Below are 18,082 nucleotides of genomic sequence, written 5' to 3' on the forward strand. Positions count from 1 at the left end.
GTAGTAGTGCCAGTACCAGTAGTAGTAGTAGTAGTTGTCAGGACCCGGTTACGAACCCTGGTCTCCGGAGTGAGAAACAGTCACTTAACCAACTGAGCCACGAATAGTCGGCAGAACCCAGAAGATGAGGCAGACACAGCAGTACTTGAGACGGTGTATTTAACTAAGTAAAAAGTGAAGTCCTTCAGGAAAACATGTAACTCCACAACCTCAAAAGGAATTCCACAAGAACAAAGGTAATCCTCCAAGACAAAAAGGTAAATCCACAAGGTGGTAGGTATAGCATAAAAAGCCTCAAAAGATACTCAAAAAAATAAATAAACAAGAACAAAAAACAGAATTCCACAAGAGAGTCCACCGGGATCAACAAGAGTTCACAGAATACTAGGGCTGGGTGCTAACATACAAACACAGAGCAAAGAACTGAGGAAAACTAAGGGTTTAAATACAATCAGGGGAAACAAGGCACAGGTGCAAATAATAATGGGGATCAAGGGAAAACAAAAGGTCAAAAAGCACAATGGGGGCATCTGGTGACCAAAAACCGGAACAACCCTGGCCAAATCCTGACAGTAGTACCATTAGTAGTAGCAGAAATCGTAGTACCAGTAGTCGTAGTAGTAGTACCAGTAGTAGTAGTACCAATACCAGTAGTAGTAGTACCAGTAGTAGTAGTACCAATACCAGTAGTAGTAGTACCAATACCAGTAGTAGTAGTACCAATACCAGTAGTAGTAGTAGTACCAGTAGTAGTAGTAGTAGTGTCAGTAGTAGTACTACCAGTAGTAGTCGTACCAGTAGTAGTACCAGTAGTAGTACCAGTAGTAGTACCAGTAGTAGTAGTACCACCAATGGTAGTAGTAGTGGTGGTAGTAGAAAGTTTTGGATGATTCTAACTAATCTATGTCTTTAAATATCATAATTTCCATAATTCCTTGGGATGGTGCTTCTCTCAGACAAACAGACAGACAGTCAGTGTAACTCTACTCTAGTGAGGTCTGGGGTGCAGCAGAGCAGAAACACTGAATGTACTGTAGATACTGAATACATTTGCTCCAGACTTCCTTGAACACAACAATGCCCCTCTGTACCCACTGTGTTTGTATACAAAGACAGAGAGATTGAAAAACAGATTGTATCTCAAGGCCATCAGACTGCTAAACAGCAATCACTAACTCAGAGAAGCTGCTACCTACATTGAGACCCAATCACTGGACACTTTAATAAATGGATCACTAGTCACTTTAATAAATACAGCTGCACAGTATTGTCTCTTATCGATGGTGATTCTAATATCGTTTAGGGCCTTTAGGACTTGTTAGATATTACAGCACTGTCGGAACTAGAAGCATAAGCATTTTGCTATACTCACATTAACATCTGTAAACCATGTGTATGTGACCAATACAATTCAAATTTAATTAATTTTTTAAAACCTAGGAAGTATTTTAGAGAGCAGCTCTGAGGGGGCAGACAGTGAGGGACTGTGTAACCCAAGGACTGAGCAGCATGTGTGTCCTCTTTCGCACTCTCCATTCTCTATACTTCTTAATTCCTTTACCCACCCATCCATCCCTCCCTCCTTCCTCCACTTTCCCCTCCCTCCCTCTCTCTCTCTCTCTCTCTCTCTCTCTCTCTCTCTCTCTCCCTTCATTCAGGCTCCAGGAAGATGGAGCATAAGGGTAACAGCTGGCATGAGACCTGCTTCACCTGCCAGCGTTGCCAGCAGCCCATCGGCACCAAGAGCTTCATCCCCAAGGAGAACCACAACTTCTGTGTGCCCTGCTACGAGAAACAGTTTGCCATGCAGTGTGTGCACTGCAAGAAGGTAGGTCTAAGGTCATAATATTAAGAGTAAATACTGTAGTATCTCTTCCTCACCTTTTCTGTCCTCTAAAGTGGCGTATACATCAGAGAGATAGAAAACAGGGATCTTTCTACAACTACTGAAAGACTGGCTGTGAATCTGGCAAGCAAGAATCTAGAGCAAGAACGATTAGTACTTTACATGTCCACAAATGTCCTCAGTATCCATTCACATGGCAATTTATTGAATGGATCACTTAACCGCTAAAATCTGGTATCTGTTGGTGCCTGGTGTGTAGCACTTGGTTGGTGTGTATGTGCTTATTTGTGTGCAGTCACATTTGACCAAACTCTCTCTCCATAATAGCCCATCATTACTGGCGGGGTGACCTATCGCGACCAGCCCTGGCATAAGGACTGCTTCCTGTGCACCGGCTGCAAGCAGCAGCTGTCTGGCCAACGCTTCACCTCCCGTGACGACTTTGCCTACTGCCTCAACTGTTTCTGCAACCTGTATGCCAAGAAGTGTGCTTCCTGCACCACCCCCATCAGCGGTAAACTATCTATCCATCTGGGTGTGTTGTGGATACACATTTTCTGCTCAGGTCACGCACTGATTATCAGATCTTGACGACACGTGGAACAGTGCTTCGTGTATCAGGAACTAAAGGGAACATGACAGAACGATCCGATCATCTGTGCAGACCTGCGAGGAAATTGTATACCCGTCTCTAACAGAATGAGTCAGTCAGCCAGTTAGATAGCCACTTTTAAATCAGTTCTAACTTGTAAATCAGGAAGTCAGTCACTTACTCACCCAATCACGCTGTACACTGTGGCCCTGTTTGAATCCTTACTAAAGTTCTCCACCTTTCCTCCTTCCCCAATCACTGATCTGTGGAAATGGATAAGAGAAAGCAATATACAGTATAACTGCTCTATGGTTTCCTTCATTTATGTTTTAGGATGCAGAGACATCCTTCACCTTTTGATAACAGCATGTGTTCATCTCTCCCCGTTCTCTCAGGTCTGGGTGGCAGTAAGTACATCTCGTTTGAAGAGCGCCAGTGGCACAACGACTGCTTCAACTGTAAGAAGTGCTCCGTCTCCCTGGTGGGCCGGGGTTTCCTCACCGAGCGTGACGACATCCTGTGCCCCGAGTGTGGCAAAGACATCTGACATCTGGCAGGCAGCGAGTGGCCGACACGTCTGATTGGAAATTAACGAAACAACCAGGAAGTAACAACGACCTATCAGAGCACAACTGAGTATCACTGTACTCAGTTGAAGTCGGAAGTTTACATACATCTTAGCCAAATACATTTAAACTCCGTTTTTTACAATTCCTAGACATTTAAATCCTAGTAAAGATTCCCTGTCTTAGGTCAGTTAGGTTCACCACTTTATTTTAAGAATGTGAAATGTCAGACTAATGGTAGAGAGAATGATTTATTTCAGCTTTTATTTCTTTCATCACATTCCCAGTGGTTCAGAAGTTTACATACACTCAATTAGTATTTGGTAGCATTGCCTTTAAATTGTTTAACTTGGGTCAAACGTTTCGGGTAGCCTTCCACAAGCTTCCCACAGTAAGTTGGGTGAATTTTGGCCCATTCCTCCTGACAGAGCTGGTGTAACTGAGTCACGTTTGTAGGCCTCCTTGCTCTCACACGCTTTTTCAGTTCTGCCCACGAATTCAGTTCTGCCACTCCAATACCTTGACTTTGTTGTCCTTAAGCCATTTTACCACAATTTTGGAAGTATTATTGGGAACATTTTACATTTGGAAGACCCATTTGCGACCAAGCCTTAACTTCTGATGTCTGATGTCTTGAGATATATATATATATATCCACATAATTTCCCTACCTCATGATGCCATCTTTTTGGGAAGAACACCAGTCCCTCCCTCCTGCTGCAAAGCTGCTGCCACCCCCATGCTTCACGGTTAGGATGGTGTCCTTCGGTTTGCAAGCCTCCCCCTTTTCCTCGAAAACATAACAATGGTCATTATGGCCAAACAGTTCTATTTTTGTTTCATCAGACCAGAGGACATTTCTCCAAAAAGTACGATCTTTGTCCCCATGTGCAGTTGCAAACCGTAGTCTGGCATTTTTAATGGCAGTTTTGGAGCAGTGGCTTCTTCCTTGCTGAGCAGCCTTTCAGGTTATGTCGATATGGACTCGTTTTAATGTGGATATAGATAATTTTGTACCTGTTTCCTCCAGCATCTTCACAATTCATTTGCTGTTGTTCTTGGATTGATTTGCACTTTTCACACCAAAGTATGTTCATCTCTAGGAGAAAGAACGCGTCTCCTTCCTGAGCGGTATGACGACTGCGTGGTCCCATGGTGTTTATACTTGCGTACTATTGTTTGTACAGATGAACGTGGTACCTTCAGGCGTTTGGAAATGTCTCCCAAGGATGAACCAGACTTGTGGAGGTCTACAAAGATTCTGAGGTGTTGGCTGATTTCTTTTGTTTTTCCAATGATGTCAAGCAAAGAGGCACTGAGTTTAAAGGTAGGCCTTGAAATACATCCACAGGTACACCGCCAATTGACTCAAATGATGTAAATTAGCCTATCAGAAGCTTCTAAAGCCATGACATCATTTTCTGGAATTTTCCAAGCTGTTTAAGGCACAGTCAACTTCGTGTATAAAAACTTCTGACCCACTGGAATTGTAATACAGTGAATTGTAAGTGAAATAATCTGTCAACAACTGTTGGAAAAATGTATTGTGTCATGCACAAAGTAGATGTCATGCACAAAGTAGATGTCCTAACAGACTTGCCAAAACTATAGTTTGTCAAGAAATTTGTTGTTGAAAAATGAGTTTTAATGACTCCAACCTAAGTGTATGTTAACTTCCGAATTCAACTGTGTGTATATATATATATGACATATGAACACAAGATACTGGTCGCGTTCCCCTTCTCAGACGTCGCATGCATCAACCAATGATTGGGTGCCACGTCATCGACTGGGCAGTCCGGCATCAGATTGCCTTAACATCATGTGGTTTGCTAATACGTAAAATACCTATCCGGGCGTTGCAAGATCTTGCATGCATCAGCAACACACTCATTATTAGGCTACTAACCCCATATACACTATATGAATTCAAAAATATAAATTAATGTTTTTTGGAGTGCAACAGCAAATGTTGCTTTCTGCATGCCCTGGCTTGATACATCACATAGTTTGAGGTTTTACACATGAATGTCTGTCATAATTATAAAGAGTCATATATTCAGAGTTTATGTATTGAAAGGAATATTTCCCCTGAACTACACAATTATTGCAGTCATTGTGTAATTTGGGTGCCAAATACCTTTAAGATTGTAAAGGCTATCTACAGGTGTGTATGAGGGAGCATAAGTCCCAAAGTTACGAAAATGTGAACGAACTCAGATTTACCGGGCATTTACACTGGTGCAAAGTTTGTAATGTTATTCAGATGGGAATAAAACAAAAGCTACAACCAAAAGAAGAAAAAAACATTAACCAAAATGTAAATAATGACAGTTTGGTTTTTAAGCTCTGTTTATTTATCACCCCCAACACGTATACATTTGACTGACACTGGTGCAAATGCTTGGTAACGATGAGCCATGCCTATTAAGGTGAGAGCCAACAGACATGTCTCTTATCAGTCACAAGGGCTCGGACAGGAAATCTGTGTCTGAAGTCCAAATAAAGACCTATAAAAATGCACCAACTGCTGTACACCTTGTATGACTAAGGAAGTGACATGAAGTTAAGTTTTTCCTCTAGGGTTTTCTTTAGCTGCGGTGGCAGAGTTAGAGGATGGAGTCCAACAAGGGGCAGTTGATGAGCACTTCCCTCTATACATCAACATTTTGGAACGTAGAGGCGGCTAAATACATTTGGGGAAAATCTTCTACAATGCCTTTGAGTTGGTACAAGTTGCCCCTAACTGCTGGTCCCGGGTCAGGTATGCTTTGATGCCTTAATGGTAAAGAGTAGGATTCAAGGTTGGCTAATCTGATCCTAGACCAGGAGCAAAGTCTTTCTCAGGCGCTTGCAAATCATGCAGGACTGAGTCTCTGGCACCATCTGGTGGTTCACTTCCATATCATTCAAATGCACCCCCACTCAAGTCAAGGCACACTAGCTAAACATCCCATTACAAATGCAAGTGTCACAGTACCAATACAATAAAGCTGGAATCCCTAAATTGTAAAACAGCAACAAAGTTCCTTCCAACAACAAAACAGTACCCCCCCCCCCGCCCGACATCATTGCACGCGCTATATGTAAATTGTAAATGAGAACTTGTTCTCAACTTGCCTACCTGGTTAAATAAAGGTGAAATAAAAAAATAAAAATGTACTGCAATGAGTTTTACAATTACGATGCACCTCGGCAACAATAATGGTGGTGGGGCGGCCAGTGGCAATGTTCCTCCTACTGAGGATCAGTATCAAAACCCAGAGAAATCCCTTACCCATCATGCCCCACTGTGGATATGGTACGGCCACACAGACGTATGAAGATGCATAACAACTTAGCATTGTAGACCCAAAGTTTTCCTATCAAGTTAAACACCATCAACCTCCTCAACTCAAGTTCTAACAGCACTGGAAGGATGAACTCTAACTGTTCTAAGAGGATTTCAGGTAGGTCACATCACAGAATTATAATGCATAGAGCAGAATTTAGGGTTAATCTGCTTATTCCACAAAATACTTATGAACGTAGAAATATTGTGGTGCCATGTCTGCATTAAGAGTCAGTAAAGTCCCAGGAGCAGAATACTCATTGTAAGGACACTTGAGGGTCAGGTAAAGGGTCAGAGAGTAGTTCTGGGGTCAGTTAGGTAAATGAGGACGGATGTCACCACCCGTTCTGTGATTGTCCCGACTCTGGCAGAGAATGCCCCAGTGTTGGGTGGCTCATCACTGCTCTACAGTGGAGTGGTGGGTCTCTGGGTACGGTCCAGGGTCAAGGCCAGGTCACTTTCTGGATCTTTTTCTTTTCTTTGAGCTCACCCTGAGGAGACAGAGACGATCACTGACAACATTCACAGATCTGTTTCGCTAATAACATCAACATTCCCAAACCTCTCCAAGTCAGTCAAATAGCCCATGAAAGCAGTCACCAACCCTGGTTCTGGAGAGCTTCTGAATGTGAAAACATTTGGTCCAGTGCAACTGTAAAAAACCTGTTTCATCTAAATCAGATTTATTGGATTATAATATATTATTTATAAACCGGGTGGTTTGAACACTAAATGCTGATTGGATGAAAGCAGTGGTAAAACAGATTGTATACCACGGGTATACAAAAATGCATTTGTACTGTTCTAATTACATTGGTAACCAGTTTATAATAGCAATAAGGCACCTTGGGGGTTTGTGGTATTTGGCCAATATCCAGACACCCCACATTGCATCGTGCATAAGAACAGCCCTTAGCCAAGGTATATTGGCCATATACCACACCTCCTCGGGCCTTATTGCTTAAGTATACCATTAGCTGAATCCATTGTTTTGGTTGGAATTAAATCCTGCAGCTATCCAGGACCACGGTTGGTGACCAGAAAATCATCTTTAGAAAAATATTTTGCATAGACCAGTAGATACTGAGGTTCCATACCGAGCTGTCTGCATCCCGTTTGAGATTAACTGACTTGGGGGAGGAGGGGGGGCTCCCCAGACCCTTATTCCCAGTGGGACTCCTATGGGGGCCTCCTGGGCTGTGGGAGGACGAGGGGGTAGGGGTGGTGCTGGACAGCTTGCGTATGGGGCTGAAGAGGTTCATGGAGGGAGGGTGCTTGAATCTGTCGGTAACGCCAGACCCCGAGGTCTGACCCTCTGGCTTTTTCAGTCTGACGGGGACACTTTTAGAGGAGCTGCCATCGAACACGATCAGAGGCCTCTTCCTGTTGTGGTCGTCACTGAAGCTGTAAGACAAAACAGGACACTGACTGAGGCTACAGTAGGATTAAGGCAATTCCACAGTGACTCAGATTTTTCAACTTCAAAATGTATGCCCATCAAAAAAAACAACATTGATTTCAAAGTTAAACAAATCATACAACTGTGTGCACAAGACTACTTTAAACAATGTACACAGTAAAAAAAAAAAAAAATTAAAATATCACCACCATTAGATTTACTCTGTTAAACTTTATCTGCACAGTTCCACCTATAAATGGGGTTTTGCTAAGAGTTGTGTGGTTTGTTATCCTTGGAAATCAATGTTTTTTTGTTTGGTATCTGTGGCCATCAAACTGCAGAGAGACATTCTTTAATATCAGGCTGATTTCCTCAACAACTAAGAGTTGGTCCAGTAGCTACCATGTTGTAACAGCATGAAGCACACCCATGTTGCAACAGCGTGAAGCACACCCATGTTGTAACAGCGTGAAGCACACCCATGTTGTAACAGCGTGAAGCACACCCATGTTGTAACAGCGTGAAGCACACCCATGTTGCAACAGCGTGAAGCACACCCATGTTGCAACAGCGTGAAGCACACCCATGTTGCAACAGCGTGAAGCACACCCATGTTGCAACAGCGTGAAGCACACCCATGTTGCAACAGCGTGAAGCACACCCATGTTGCAACAGCGTGAAGCACACCCATGTTGCAACAGCGTGAAGCACACCCATGTTGCAACAGCGTGAAGCACACCCATGTTGCAACAGCGTGAAGCACACCCATGTTGCAACAGCGTGAAGCACACCCATGTTGCAACAGCGTGAAGCACACCCATGTTGCAAAAGCGTGAAGCACACCCATGTTGCAACAGCGTGAAGCACACCCATGTTGCAACAGCGTGAAGCACACCCATGTTGCAACAGCGTGAAGCACACCCATGTTGCAACAGCGTGAAGCACACCCATGTTGCAACAGCGTGAAGCACACCCATGTTGCAACAGCGTGAAGCACACCCATGTTGTAACAGCGTGAAGCACACCCATGTTGTAACAGCGTGAAGCACACCCATGTTGCAACAGCGTGAAGCACACCCATGTTGCAACAGCGTGAAGCACACCCATGTTGTAACAGCGTGAAGCACACCCATGTTGTAACAGCGTGAAGCACACCCATGTTGTAACAGCGTGAAGCACACCCATGTTGTAACAGCGTGAAGCACACCCATGTTGAAACAGCGTGAAGCACACCCATGTTGAAACAGCGTGAAGCACACCCATGTTGTAACAGCGTGAAGCACACCCATGTTGTAACAGCGTGAAGCACACCCATGTTGTAACAGCGTGAAGCACACCCATGTTGTAACAGCGTGAAGCACACCCATGTTGTAACAGCGTGAAGCACACCCATGTTGTAACAGCGTGAAGCACACCCATGTTGTAACAGCGTGAAGCACACCCATGTTGTAACAGCGTGAAGCACACCCATGTTGTAACAGCGTGAAAAACACCCATGCACAAATACTCAGAGCAAAGTCTTGCATCACGCTCATTTCAATATGTATGGTTTTCAAATCTCCTTGTTCGAATGCTGAGTTTACCTTTATTTAAAGTCTGACTCAGTGGTATTTTTGTATTGTCATTGTAACAGAGTTAAAAGGAGTATTGTTTTTTTCTTAATCAACCAAATCTCAATTTGTTATGTAAATGGCATGTTTTAGATAGGTCCAGACACCTTGGCGATTTCACGTTTTAGAGACACATATCCGCTCCCCACCTACGAGACTGTCCGCTGGCTGTGCTCTGTCGCGCTCGAGTCTGCTCCATCTTCTTTCCCCAGCGGTTGTTTGGCAGCTCTCTCTGCGGGAGGGGGATGACGTGCCGGAGGTAGAGAGCCGTGAGCTGGTCGCGGCTCCCATCGTCTCCACTGGTTATCTTTTTCTGTCCAGGACAGGGGCCAAAACAAGTGTTAGCTAGAGCCTCATTAAAACCACCAGTTGACACTCATGAACTAGACAAACGTTTTGCTACAGTGTGCTCTGGAGCAATAAGGCACCTCAGGGGTTTGTGGCATATGGTCGATATACCACAGCTAAGGGCTGTTCTTATACACAACGCAGAGTGCCTGGATAAAGCCCTTAGCCGTAGTATATTGGCCATACACCACAAACCCTTATTACTATTATAAACTGGTTACCAACATAATTAGAGCAGTAAAAATAAATGTTGTGTCATACCTATGGTATACGTCTGATATACCACAGCTGCCAGCAGTCAGGGCTCGAAACACCCAGTTAATAATAATAAATACACCCCAGGTACTCCCTTATTTCACCTGACGCATGCGCAAAACAAATAAAATAAAACACGCCTGAGTGCCTGGATAAAGCCCTTAGCCGATTCACAAATTTTTATAAGCTGGTTTAATAATATTTTCCTGACGATATTTCCAACATGCTGGGTTTGCATGGCCTCTTTAGTGTTCGGACGCTGGTATAAATAACTGGCTAAATCAGCGGACCATTTTGGCTACAACACAAGCTGGCTGACGTTAACTACCGGTGGAAAGCTAGCTGACAGGCTAGCTAGCTGGGACCTAGCTGACTAGCGCAAAATCAACCCTCTCCTTGTTGAAATTCAATCCTGATTCGTCTCTTACCTCATTCAGAACCAACTGGATAAACTCATGAGACAGGAGCTCGGGGTGTAGTAAGAGATCTGCGTTAGAAGCGCCTCTATCCTGAGATGTGTCTTTCCCTTCACGTCCCATGTTAGTGGAGCGCGCCATCTTTGCCCTCTCGCCCCAGCATCCTCTACGACTGGTTGTGACGTATTTCATCTGTCCCATCAATCAGATGCATCATCAAAGTAGGGCTCAAATGGGCTACGTCTCAATCAATTATAATGGCTTCCTCTCCTTATGTCTATGTATCATTCATTTTAAGTAAGCCAGTGATACACTTAATGTAGATACTTTATTTTCATGTTGCATAAAAAGGATCTGTAGGGATGTTTTCTCTGTTAGTTCTTGCAGCTCAGTGTGCTGAGAAAAGGAAGCAACCTTTGCCTGTCCCTTAAATCTAAAGCCTGTTTTGTGATATATTTAGGTCTTGCCTAAGGTTATTAGGAGATAGGGTAAGGCAAACTTATGCTAGATCTGTGTCTAAAGGTCACTTCTACCTGGGCATCGATGTGTACATAGTACACATCTTTCTTTGTTCATTCAAGCAGTAGAATTGAGATAATCACACCGTACGCAAAGTGTATGAGTTGACATGGTGTGCCCTAGATTTGAACTTCTCTCAGTAAACTGTTTAACCACGGTACATATGGAGATGCATTACCTAAAACACAGACTGTGTGTTCTGCTGTGGAAGATATGGGTCTTCCACACATAAATGCACTCCGCATCCGACAACCAATAGAGGTCTTTAGTATCCCAGCAACACAACCATTGTATTGACATTGTAGAGGCAGGGGATGGCTGTACGTGGTGTGTGTTCGACAACATGTTCTACCAAAGTCAACCAGCATGGCCCAACATATATTTTAGTTCCAGTATTAGGTTTAAGGTACAATGCTCGCCTATTACAGTGTATGTAGACAACGTATAACTGTGTTTAACATGATTTGTTATCTTTAATTTCTACTCAGTCTATAGGCTACATATGCATAGTTGATGACGTCAACACACCTGTTAATTGGATTGTTAGTTCATTCAGTTAATCAATTATTCATTCACAGAAACACTTTTATACTGATCAACATTTCTTTACAATTTTATCCAACGTTTTCATTTACATACAGTATAATTAGACATATACAACAACCATCTGGGTAAACGATCACCAACAGTACTCAGCCAATTATACAAACACCATGGAAATGGTTAATTAGAAAACACTGTTCCCAGTTGTACATCATTTCTCTTCAGGTCTTTTTTTAGGAGAAGGGAAATAAAGACAGTCACACAAAGACTTTTGAGTGGCTCTGTTCATGGCTGTCCAGTGTCCACAGCACTTTAGACAAAACACAAGAATGTACTGTCCTCGCCACTATTGCGCAAATGCAAATCATTTGTTAAAAGACAGCAATGTTTCAGCAGCAAGCCGTCTATACTGTTGAAATGTTGATGTCTTAACAAATCGTATAGAGTATAGCATGTCCTTTACATCAGTGGAGCGCCCTGTAGCTTCAAGACCAGAGTTGGTGACCACTGCTTTCCACGGTTACCATGGCATGTCCTCAGAGTGACCGTTAGTTCCACACAGCCGACTGGGTCTCACTGCACACGTAGATGTTACTGTCACACAGCCGACTGGGTCTCACTGCACACGTAGATGTTACTGTCACACAGCCGACTGGGTCTCACTGTACACGTAGATGTTACTGTCACACAGCCAACTGGGTCTCACTGCACACGTAGATGTTACTGTCACACAGCCGACTGGGTCTCACTGCACACGTAGATGTTACTGGGTCTCACCCTCCTGTGGCTCCGGCCCGGCACCCTGGGACACAGCCTGCAGCTCTTGGGCATGAACTCCAGACACGCCTCCCGGAACTTCCTGATCCTCCAGCAGTAGATGACTGGGTTAAACACGGTCTTCAGATAGCTGAGCCACAGAGCCCCCACACTGACCGGATAGAAGGCAGGGCTGAAGTAGAACCTCCGGCTGAACACGGCCAGCAAACTGACCACTGTGTGGGGCAGCCAGCACACAGAGAAGCCGATGAAGAGGATGAGGATGGTGGTGAAGGCCCGTGTCTTGAAGCTCATGTCCACATTGACCTGCGGGGGACGTTGCAGGCCAGTCAGGCCCAGCTTGCTGACCTGGTTGAGGACCGGGAGGCTGGCCTGGTCGGAGGTGTGGTTGTGGATGCGCAGGGCGTTGCGTCGGACCGTGTTAAGGATGCACAGGTAGGAGTAGAGCATGATGCCGAACGGCACAAAGAATACAGCCACTGCCAGCAGCACCGTGTAGCAGCGGTCGGCCAGCGACTCACTGTAGCCCAGCACGCACTGTGGTGCCCAGGCCCCCCCAATGCCCGTCACACCCGCCGCGCCCGCCCGCCAGCCGATCACGGACGGGAGCGCCACGCAGAGGGACAGCGCCCAGGAAGCGCCGATGAGCAGCTTGGCACGGTGTGGAGTCAGCTTGTCCTGCCGCTGAACGATAATGAGGAAACGGTCTACGCTGATGATGAGGAGGATGGACACACCCTCCAGGACAAAGAGCCAATAGAGCATGACGGAAGCACGGCAGAACCCGCCCCCGAAGCGCCAGTCGGCGGTAGCCACGGTGACGGCGGTGAAGGGCATGCAGAGCAGCGAGAGCATGATGTCAGAGAATGCCAGCGTAGCGAGGAGCAGGTTGATGGCAGAACGCATGGCGGGCTTCTGGTAGACGATCAGACACACAATGGCGTTGCCTAGGAAACCAATGGCGATCATGAAGATCATGATAGCGGCCAGCGTCACACGCAGGGTGACAGGCATGAGGGGACTAGTAGTCCCAACCCCTGGCGGCGGAGGCGGCGGCGGTGAAATCACCACCCCTTCCTCTTCTTCCAGCTCCATCAGGGGGGCACACCTAGCCAGCAGGCTGCCGTTGCAAAACGCCATAGCGATGGTTATCAGGCTAACAGTCAGTTCCACCCTGGATACACATCATTTTTCTTTAGTCTAAAGTTGTGTTGTCAAAGCTTCCTTGGTCAGTCACACGTCCTGGTCTCCTCATTCATGGCCAGGTCTGAAACAGAAGCAACATTTTACATGTCAAATACATGCTGGAACAAAACGTGCATCCTAGAAACATTTGAGTGCAACATAGTTCCTTAAGAACCAAACAGACGGGACAGAAGGATTCCACTGATCATCGACATCCAGAAGGTAATCTACTGCGGCAAACGTTCGTTATGGTGTTTTGTCCACGTGAATTACTAGTAGTACTACGGGCTGTGGACAAGTAACTGAAGCACATACTTGTAGCGTTAGAGTTCTATACCGGGGAAGCCCACACAAACAGGAGGGAAGCTAGTGTTTGGCTGGGAGCGAGGCTCATCAGCTTGTCACAGACACTGGGGCCTATGCTCTGGTTATTATCTGTTCAAAGTGTGAATTAGAATCAGAGGAGAGATGGATCACATTTAGTGGAGGAGTGGAGGGGGAATGACTTGCCTGTGCCTCTGACGCTTATAGACTGTTATATAACCCAGAGAGGTTGGGCGGCGCACTTCCACACCCAGGCAGTCACCCGTTTTATGAACGAGGGGGGCAGGACCGAGTTTGGGAAGCGCTGCATCACATACACACAGACCTTGTTGGCGAGGCAAAATCTCATCTGCTGGGGCAGCTCCACTACAGAATGTAATCCAGATGAAAGTGAATAGCTCACTCACAGGACACAGCTGTTTCCATGGTTGCAACCCCTTCTCTCGCTCTGGGGGTGGGGTGGAGGGATGGGGAATACTGTGGCTTTAAGCACCATCATGATGCACCTAGTGGTTCCTTTAACCCTGTAAACGAGCCCTTCTCAACACAGTGCTTCCTCCAGCTACACAGCTGTGAAAGGCAGGTGACGACCTGGAAGAGGACCACTGTCTCAACATTATGGATCTCATCAACCAATCCTTATGGAGGTTGTATGTGTGGGTGCTTTTGTGCTTTAAGCTTTTGAAAATTGATATTTCTGCCTCAAGCTTTACAAAGGAAAATTCTAGATGATCCCTGTTGTGGTTTCATATACAAGACCTTGCGTCAAAAGTGTTACTGATCGTTGCTGAGGCAACCAGGTCATCACATCCATGGTAACAAGGCAACCTCCCCTTCACCCCCATCCCCATCTCTCTGCTCCCTGCAAATGTCTGTGACATTACATTGTCTGTCTGTGAGTGGGGCTGTTGCGACCCACATATCAAACCGGCACTTCCACACTCACTAACTACTCCAGTGTTGGAGTAAAATGACTCTGGTATAAATACATGAGATAGGAACGAGAAGAGCCTGTTCTGAAGAAACATAGCTATGCTGCTACCAGGCTGCCTCCCCCATTTCCCCATCCCTCCATCTCTCATTGGATGAAATTCACCCACTTCTGTGCACGCACATAGTCCCGATGGAGAGAATAAACGAAGCAATGTTACAGACAGATGAAAGAGAGAGGGAAAGACGGCGAGAGAGCAAGAGAGGGAGGGGGTGAGAGAGAGACAGCAGTGCATTCTCACAGTTGATTACGCTCCTCAAGAGCCCTTTATCTGTTCAGAGATGGAAAGGTGGTACTTTAGATTTGATATTCATTTATTTTTATTTAACCTTTATTTATACAGGGAATCCAAATTGATACCAGGGTCTCTTTTTCAATAGTGCCCTGTGTTACAACAATCAACAATCGCATCAGCTTAAATGGATAAGTTGCATACAGAGCAGAAATTCTATATAGAGTTAAATGAATTAGATTTGACATGTTCACTCCACAATGAACAGGTCCTGTATTAAAGTCTTAAAGTGACATAAACCAGGACGTGGAGCTCTAATGCATCCCACTGGGCACACACTGGTTGAATCAACGTTGTTTCCACATCATCACAATGACATTACGTTGAACCAATGTGGAATAGATATTGAATTGATGTGCCCAGTAGGAGATACTTCCTTCCTTCCTTCCTTTGAGTAATCACTGATATAAAGTGCATGGATAGGTGTAAAGTTTCTAATGGAAACTTTGCTTTTATCAATCCACTTGTGTTAGATCAGTGATTACTTCAAGGCAGGAAGGAAGGAATGATGGATGGATTTAAAGGACAGTTGAACTCTTGATTTGTGCAGTTCATTTGTACAAGTGTACTCAACACAGGGCCTGGATTGGCACAGAGTAGGCTTATGACCAGGAGGATGTCACACAGAGATGACAAGGCCACTGGCTGACTGTCTGGCTGATTGACTGGCTGTCTGACTAACTGTCTGACTGGCTTTCTGACTGGCTTTCTGACTGGCTGGCTGGCAAACAGACACGCTCACTGGCTGGCTGGCTGGCTGACTAACTGTCTGACTGGCTTTCTGGTTGACAGATGGACACGCTGGCTGGCTGACTGACTGGCTGACTGTCTTGCCAGGTCACAGTTGTAAATGAGAACTTGTCCTCAACTGGCCTACCTGGTCCAATAAAGGTGAAATAAAAAATAAAATAAAAATATGATACAGATCAGGATTTTGCTCTATATGCTGCTAGCCTGCACTCCTTCCAGGACCCCATGAAGAAAAGATATGGCTTTATGCAACAGCTAATGGGGATCCAAATCAACTACATCAACAGTCTGAATCTGAGCATCTCAGTACTAGCTACACAATCAATGTGTAGTAAATCTATGGCTGTGTTTTTAGACATCCACTGATTAGTGGAGGATACTCACATTGATTCACTCTATCCAATGAGATAACAGAATACTGTTTGGTGTACTTAGACCACTTCAATGCACTCTAGCCAATGAGAATGCAGATTACAATTCAGGCAATAGAGAGAGAATAGCCCTCTTCTTCATCAGGTCAATATATGGTTGTTGGGATACACAGACCTGCAATGATTTGAGAGTAGCAGTGTATGTATGTGCTTATGGAGAATTAGTATGTGTTTGAGTCACCAGAAATCTCATTATTGATACATGGAACCGTTTGTTGCATCCTTTGTGCTGTGATAACGTCTCACTGATAGGGTCAACAGAGAACATCAATGTCCATTAGAAGACAGTATATCCAGTCAGACATTGTCTGTTCACCTCCCCATAACCATATTAATTAATTCAGGCCTGGTCAAATGCATTCGGATCGACATTTCATATTTAAACACCACGCTATCATATGCCCACCGATTTTTTTTAATCCCTCATTAATTCTGAATACCCTTATAGCTGATTAAGGATTGTGTTTTGTCAATTGTCTAATTCGACTGAATTGTGTAATGTAACGAGACTGTTTTGTCATACATTTAGCAAAAATATAGTCTACACAATGATCAAATTGTTCTCCATTCTCGTGAAGTAGAGTAGCACAATGCGCATTGTTTCGAGCGCCATAATTATAATCGAGAAATGGTGCAAAATGACGGATCAACCAGCCTACCTTTGATCACTGCGACTCACAATGCCGTTGATGTTGAGTCTCAGGTGGCTTGTCCTGTTATCATTACAAGACGTATAGGAAGACGCACTGTCCACGGCAAACACACATTCCATCGCCTCCTTCCATCCAGGATCCACCCAAACCAAACCACTTTGCTTTTCTCAATCGGGAATCAAGACATGTGCTGTGCAGTCGCCTGCTGACGCGCAAGGCGCGGACCGGTCCGCTGGTTTAAAAGTGTTGATTTGAAGAGGAAACTCGATTTGTCGATTAGAATTCTTAATTTAGTTAGCAAGCACACCTTATATTGAAAAAACATATCGAAGACGAAATCGATACATGCCGACAATAAAGCAAGTAATTCCAAAGGATATAGCCTGTGTCATTAAATAACCCTAATTTGCTAACCATCTGAAACGGAATAAAGTGGGAATGAAAGTGATCTCCCCACAATGTTGTAGCTCTACCTAGGCAAAAGTCTACAGCTATAGGCCTCAGTCTGTATGGATAAGCAACTAGATTGGGCCTAAACACATTTTAACAATTACCTCTACAATATATTGAATGTATTCAGTAGCACTATAGCCTAGCCTACATGACGTCAATAATAGCCCGTTCTTTAGACATGCTTACCTACTTAGGCTACCATGTGTAGAACATGTTCATGTGTATTTCAACCATATGTATGGAGATTAGTACCCTGCCTGTGTCACATACACACATTATGTTCTTCTACCTTCATGTGGACCAAAATCCTATTTTCCCTCACCCTAACCTAAACCCTAAACCTAACCACTAACCTCTTACCCTAACCCTAACCCTAATTCTAACACAAACCTTAACCTAACAACTAACTTCTTACCCTAACCCTAACCTTAACCACTAACCTCTTACCCTAACCCTAATTCTAACCCTAACCTTAACCTAACAACTAACCTCTTACCCTAACCCTAACCTTAACCCTAAACCTAACCACTAACCTCTTACCCTAACCTTAACCCTAAACCTAACCACTAACCTCTTACCCTAACCCTAATTCTAACCCTAAACCTAACTCCTAACCCTAAACCTAACCACTAACCTCTTACCCTAACCTTATCCCTAAACCTAACCACTAACCTCTTACCCTAACCTTAACACTAAACCTAACCACTAACCTCTTACCCTAACCCTATCCTTAACCCTAAACCTAACCACTAACCTCTTACCCTAACCCTAACCTTAACCCTAAACCTAACTCCTAACCCT

General features: G+C 44.6%; 3 protein-coding genes and 1 long non-coding RNA gene across 5 annotated transcripts in view; 1 reads left to right on the top strand and 3 right to left on the bottom strand.

Moving 5' to 3' along the window:
* Nucleotides 1–2,892, bottom strand: part of LOC118366749 (uncharacterized) — a 29,116-nt gene extending 26,224 nt beyond the window's left edge. Inside the window, exons 1-2 of the long non-coding RNA XR_004822029.2 lie at nucleotides 2,792–2,892; nucleotides 2,624–2,701 (exon numbers count right to left, since the gene is read on the bottom strand). This is a non-coding gene — a long non-coding RNA (uncharacterized LOC118366749). The remainder of the gene's footprint in view (nucleotides 1–2,623; nucleotides 2,702–2,791) is intronic.
* LOC118366748 (four and a half LIM domains protein 2-like) overlaps nucleotides 1–5,527 on the top strand; it is a 21,683-nt gene extending 16,156 nt beyond the window's left edge. For both annotated transcript variants that reach the window (XM_052493169.1, XM_052493170.1), the window contains exons 4-6: nucleotides 1,659–1,828; nucleotides 2,174–2,360; nucleotides 2,834–5,527. In XM_052493169.1, coding sequence (XP_052349129.1) covers nucleotides 1,659–1,828; nucleotides 2,174–2,360; nucleotides 2,834–2,985 — 509 coding nt within the window. In that variant the 3' untranslated portion in view covers nucleotides 2,986–5,527. The remainder of the gene's footprint in view (nucleotides 1–1,658; nucleotides 1,829–2,173; nucleotides 2,361–2,833) is intronic.
* A 338-nt stretch (nucleotides 5,528–5,865) lies between these two features.
* Nucleotides 5,866–10,555, bottom strand: c34h2orf49 (chromosome 34 C2orf49 homolog). The gene is made up of 4 exons (XM_035749385.2): nucleotides 10,376–10,555; nucleotides 9,494–9,657; nucleotides 7,433–7,739; nucleotides 5,866–6,826 (listed from the first exon to the last, which is right to left on the bottom strand). The coding sequence occupies exons 1-4, from the start codon at nucleotides 10,553–10,555 to the stop codon at nucleotides 6,779–6,781; spliced, it is 699 nt and encodes a 232-aa protein (XP_035605278.1). The 3' UTR covers nucleotides 5,866–6,778.
* Nucleotides 10,376–17,578, bottom strand: gpr45 (G protein-coupled receptor 45). Its single transcript, XM_035749094.2, has 2 exons — nucleotides 16,835–17,578; nucleotides 10,376–13,469 (listed from the first exon to the last, which is right to left on the bottom strand). Exon 2 carries the CDS (start codon nucleotides 13,340–13,342, stop codon nucleotides 12,152–12,154), a length of 1,191 nt encoding a protein of 396 aa, XP_035604987.1. The 5' UTR covers nucleotides 13,343–13,469; nucleotides 16,835–17,578; the 3' UTR covers nucleotides 10,376–12,151.
* Between the last annotated feature and the right edge of the window lie 504 nt (nucleotides 17,579–18,082).

Source organism: Oncorhynchus keta, chromosome 34 (genome assembly GCF_023373465.1).
Source record: "Oncorhynchus keta strain PuntledgeMale-10-30-2019 chromosome 34, Oket_V2, whole genome shotgun sequence".
Classification (NCBI taxonomy): domain Eukaryota; kingdom Metazoa; phylum Chordata; class Actinopteri; order Salmoniformes; family Salmonidae; genus Oncorhynchus; species Oncorhynchus keta.

Bases quoted from the DNA above. Each gene is read 5' to 3' on its own strand.
- gpr45 (XM_035749094.2), bottom strand. From the start codon at position 13,342: ATGGCGTTTTGCAACGGCAGCCTGCTGGCTAGGTGTGCCCCCCTGATG.
- c34h2orf49 (XM_035749385.2), bottom strand. From the start codon at position 10,555: ATGAAATACGTCACAACCAGTCGTAGAGGATGCTGGGGCGAGAGGGCA. The intron at 9,658-10,375 runs GTAAGAGACGAA...TGTCCTGGACAG, and splicing joins TCCAGTTGGTTCTGAATGAG to AAAAAGATAACCAGTGGAGA. The intron at 6,827-7,432 runs GTATGGAACCTC...CTGTCTCCTCAG, and splicing joins AACGGGATGCAGACAGCTCG to GGTGAGCTCAAAGAAAAGAA.